At 51.0% G+C, this 5,129-nt stretch overlaps 1 protein-coding gene across 1 annotated transcript; it reads right to left on the bottom strand.

The window, feature by feature from the left end:
* Positions 1-197: 197 nt before the first annotated feature.
* LOC119103666 (glycine receptor subunit alpha-2) lies at positions 198-4,816 on the bottom strand. Its single transcript, XM_037227284.1, has 5 exons — positions 4,734-4,816; positions 3,784-3,985; positions 2,379-2,550; positions 1,029-1,227; positions 198-787 (listed from the first exon to the last, which is right to left on the bottom strand). Exons 2-4 carry the CDS (start codon positions 3,933-3,935, stop codon positions 1,072-1,074), a joined length of 480 nt encoding a protein of 159 aa, XP_037083179.1. The 5' UTR covers positions 3,936-3,985; positions 4,734-4,816; the 3' UTR covers positions 198-787; positions 1,029-1,071.
* Positions 4,817-5,129: the final 313 nt, after the last annotated feature.

Genomic DNA, 5,129 nt, shown 5'->3' with positions numbered 1-5,129 from the left:
CGCATCTCCAGCACCATCAGGAAGCGTATTGGCGTTGTTAATCCAGCGCTAAGACTAATGTTTCGCAGTCGCAATCACGTTAAACGCATTCACCGGACCGACGGGTGCACAGTGACGATTATGGACTTTCAGAGCACCGCATGGCCATACGCCAGGCTGCGTACTTGCTCAGTACTTGCATGTCATGTATTATCGCAAAAGTGTATTTTTGCATAACCAAAAGGGACTTCTTTGGTCGGGTCAAACACATGTGGGTAGGCACAAGCAAGTGCAGCATGCATCCATAATCACTGGCGGAACGCACTGACGTGCGTTAATGTGCTTTCCTAGTCAAAGTCTCGCAAACAAATCATATGCCACATTGTCTCTAGCGCTACACATGTTAATAGCCCACAGGCAAACGGCCTTCAACTTCTCACACGCGTTTGCCTCAGCATGTCGAATCCTGGCGAAGTGTGCTCGTCCTGGTCTAGTTCGCAGCAGCTGCCCCTGTTCCTCATCACCAATCGTCCTGGTCTAGTTCGCAGCAGCTGCTCCTGTTCCTCATCACCAATTGTCATGGTCTAGTTCGCGACAGCTGCTCCTGTTCCTCATCACCAATCGTCATAGTCTAGTTCGCAGCAGCTGCTCCTGTTCCTCATCACCAATCGTCATGGTTTAGTTCACAGCAGCTGCTCCTGTTTCTGGTCACCAATTGGTGTGATCTAGTTCGCAGCAGCTGCTCCTGTTGCTGATCACAAACGTTCCTGATTACCTTTCTGAGCACATAGGCGATATCAGGGTACACCTGAAACACACGGGACGTCAACGCCCCATGTGGACCGACACGGACCGAGAAACGGCTAGGCGCGCCAGGACCGGACAGCATGCACGGACAACTCGGGCGGTGACGGCAGCACAAAATCCTGCAGCTGCTCTACTACACATCTTGATGCTCCGTTGTCAGAGAAACGCGAATGATGGCTTGAAGCAAGTGTCCATCCGCCGGCAAGCTGCTTTTTACCGACGTTGCCGACCAACAAACTCACATCGTGGCTGGATTCCATCCTTTTCCGGCGCGGTGTCTCCAGCCTAGAGGCAGTAGTAGCACCAGTAGCCGAAGGCGAAGGAGGCGAAGAGCACGACTAGAGCCCAGCGGCTGACGCGGTCCATGCGCGCCGGGTCGACGTCGCGCCACCGGGCCGAGGAGCCCAGCGACGCGCGGCTCAGGCTCTTCTTCGTCAGCTTCTGCCGGGCGGAACGGTAATGGCGAGGGCCACGGTAAATGTTGATATCCACCACGAGCTGGAAGAATGACGTGAAGTGCTTGCCCCGGGTGGGGGAGAAAGAGCGAGGCTGGGACCTGGTGGGACATGGTTAGATATGAGGAAATGTGGCAGCCCAGCGCCCTCGCATACAATAATATCTCTTTCTGTGTCTGCGACCCGGACGTTGTAGGGGACACGGCCGCCGTCGGCAACACTGCATGGGCTCTTAGAAAATGTCGCACTGAAATTTCCGAGGGTATGACTATGGTTATGACTTTTCGCAGATAAGTGTCTCGAAACCTGCACTCATAGTAACGACACGACACATGATGGACGTTTTCACGACACTTGCCACTTGCTGATGAGCATCAATGATATTTCAGATAAAACGTTGGGGTTAAAGAAGTTGGCATCGACAAACAGACGCATTTAAATTTATTGAGTGACGTCATATGCTGGGGTGTATTTCCATATATGTGGCTTGAATGCATACGTATACACAGGACCGTAAAGTTAATGTTGATGTTAAATGCCACGCACGTATATGCCACACAGCTACTGCCATGGATGAGCTAGTGGGTAAAGCAGTAGGACATGTTAACAACATTCGGTCTGCTTTGAACTGCACATCGTATTTATATCCCCCCCCCCCCCCAACTAAGCAATATTCGAAGGATTTCGCCAGACGGTCAGCCAATTTGGAAATTCCGCAACCTAGATGCATGCTTTGCAGTTAGCTTTAAATTCCATTGCTGTGCATATCACGCACCCTTTTTGTTTAGGGCGAGATGTCTGATTTCAGTCCAAAGTGATGGGGAGGAAAATTGGTAAACTGTTTCCATTTCGCCGAAATGTCAACATGGCGGTATTGCAAAGTCGCAAAACTTGGAAACTTTGTTAACACGGCCGCCGCCAAGAGTTCTCCTTTTGCGTTCTGAGTGATTCGGTGACACTTTACGTTGTAAACTGGCAGGCTGTGTATTAGCAATGACGTCCCCAATTTCGCGAAAACTCTAAAGCCGATGCTCCCAGCTTATTCAGGTTTTCTTTAAGAGAAACCAAATTTACATCACTTCCGAATATCCAGTCGCCACGTGCGTTAGGTCGCCTCCCCTTCCCCAGCACGCTCACCTCAGCTGGGTGGATATGACGCGGGCGGGCCCAGGTCGGCCCATCTTCTGCTTTCCTCTCGCGCTGGATAAAAATGAGGACGACGTACTCCAGAATGATGAGGAAGTCGAAGACCAGGCAGCCCACGTACCAGATGTCGCTGGCTCGGATGTACGACACTTCCAGGCCGGTGCTGTCGTCAGAAATGAGGCTAGTTTTGCAGGTGTGCAGACAGCAGGCCTGAGGCCCACCTACTTTTTCACAAAAAGAATACGTCAGGGTGATTTCCAGAGAGAGATGAAAATTGACACAAGGTGGGATCAATGCCTGGAAGACACGCTAGCGATTTTGAGAACACGACAAAACACCTGGCTCGCTTCCGTAACACAAATGTCAAATGCCTGCAAACCAAGGGAAAATGAATGTGTAATGCGTTTGGATGGTGGCTGTTTGTTGCCAGCTGTACGGTGTGACATCTTCTTTTTTAAAACAGGACACCAGATACTGCCAGTTATGCCCATCTATTTACACACACACCGAATCTGATCTGAATTAAAGGTATGCAGTTATACCTTCACATTACCAACAGAGGCACGCAACGCGCGTCCACATGACAACTGATCAGGAACAAATTCTTGACGGAGAGGCACGATCCACTCCAACAAGCATTCAATATTCGCAGCAATTAGGTGCAAGCACACGTGAGTACTATTGTGGTATTTGTCGTGTACTGGATATTTGAGGATGAGAACTTAAGTTTTGACTTTTTGTCAGGAGCAATCTGTGACAAAAAATGAAAATACGAGCCTGGGGGGGGGGGAGGTCGGCGGCACCCTGCCCCCTTAGCTGCGCTTCCGGGAGGGCGAATATCGTGAACAAGGCCAGCACATTCACAGACTGGAGAAAATAGCCCATTCGCAGACACAGACGGCGGGTAGGCATAGTGAGCAGGGAGCTCGCTCGCAGACTGGAGTAAGCATGGTAAGTGGGGAGCACACTAGCGGACTGTAAGTGAGCATGGTGAGCACGAAGCACACTCACATACTGCAGGTGAGCATGGTGTGCAGGGAGCACACTCACAGACTCGAGATGAGCATGGTAAGCAGGGAGCACATTCTGACGCTGCATGACCTACAGCAGTCGATGTATCCTAAAACGCCAAATCATGTTCATCATCAGGGAGCACACTCACAGACTCGAGGTGAACATGGTGAACGCGGAGTACACTCACAGACTGCAGGTGAACATGGTGAGCAGGAAGCACACTCACAGACTCGAGGTGAACATGGTGAGCACGGAACACACTCACAGACCGCAGGTGAATATGGTGAGCAGGGGGCACACCCACAGACTGCAGGTGAACATGTTGAGCAGGGAGCACACCCACAGACTCGAGGTGAGCATGGTGAGCAGGGAGCACACTCACAGACTCGAGGTGAACATGGTGAGCAGGGCCAGCAGGGAGGTGATGCAAAGCACCATACGGCCTGGGATGACCTCCGGCGGCAGCAGCATGCTGAGCCAGGAGGTGGCCACCAGCAGCACGCACGGCAGGAACGTGTGCCACAGGAAGAACATGGTGCGTCGCTGCAGGTGTACTGTCACCGCCACGTTGGCGTAGCAGTCCTCTGTGGAGAGTCGGCGAGCCGGTCATATCGAGTAGAGTCGGCATCAGACGGGATAGCTCTTTCCTGAGGCGACGCAAGCGAAGAAATGTAGGGGCCTCGACTTGCCACCGAGACGTTGTGCAGTCAGAACAGAACACACACAGGCAGAACAGAACACACACAACGACGCCAGAGAAACAGCTGGTCCCTGCATCCCGGCTAAGAAATGCACAACGCCCGAGGTCACCACGCTAAACCCCTCAGAGCAGACCAGTCTATCGTAACATCTACCGACCAAAGGGTCATTCAGGGTGTTGGGCTACTCAAACAATGCCAATATCACAGAGGCTTCCTTTGGAGGCGCCCACAGGGTTGGCAGCAAATATGTGTATGTTGTGATGTGGAGGATTTGGGTAGATATATGACATTGCCGGTCTTATCTTACAGGATGATACATGCCTGGAGTGTAGCCATCGATGAGGCTGCGATACATTTTACACGCTTCCGAGCGGGGCTGAGTTTTTTTCTGCATGTTAGTGTGAAGATCTGACATTAAGTCGTAGTAGAGGCAGGCTTTTCCTTACAGGCTGTAGCACTGGAGACCACAAGTTGAGGTGGTAGGTGGATATAAATGTTTGGCTCCAATATCACCGGCCCGGGTAGGCAGAGAAAGAGAAGGAAGGAGAATCAACAGGTTCACGCACGTTCACAATTACTGCTGCTGGAAAATATCGAACACTAGCAAAATTGAATGGATCAAAGAACCAACCTTCGTGTTCACCATAGCATCTTGAAACGTGGCTACTTCTCTTGATGGTAATTCTGAAGTTCTTTCGCGACAGTTTGTCGTTCGAGTAGATGCTTCCGTTGCCGACATCCAGTCCCAGATCATCTCGGTCATGTTGTAACCGTCTGTCAAGCATTCCAGCCATTCGTCATTTCGGCGCCCACGCAACATGCTCGCGAAACTTGCCATAAGTGAGCTGGTTTTCCTCACGAAAAATTGTTGCTGAACAGAGTTTGATTAAGTTCATAAGTCATGCTTGCAAATGCAATCCCGTGCCACCGTGATTTGCTTGTACTGCTATTTGAAAAACTGACTCGGTTAAAACGGCACTAACATCGATAAATGACAGATGACCTTGACATTGGCCAAAAGCGCCCA

This window comes from Pollicipes pollicipes, unplaced genomic scaffold (assembly GCF_011947565.3).
Source record: "Pollicipes pollicipes isolate AB1234 unplaced genomic scaffold, Ppol_2.1 Scaffold_5724;HRSCAF=6776_pilon_pilon_pilon, whole genome shotgun sequence".
Lineage (NCBI taxonomy): Eukaryota > Metazoa > Arthropoda > Thecostraca > Pollicipedomorpha > Pollicipedidae > Pollicipes > Pollicipes pollicipes.
The sequence above is the reverse complement of the archived record's forward strand: the minus strand, read 5'-3'. Positions and strand labels throughout refer to the sequence as shown.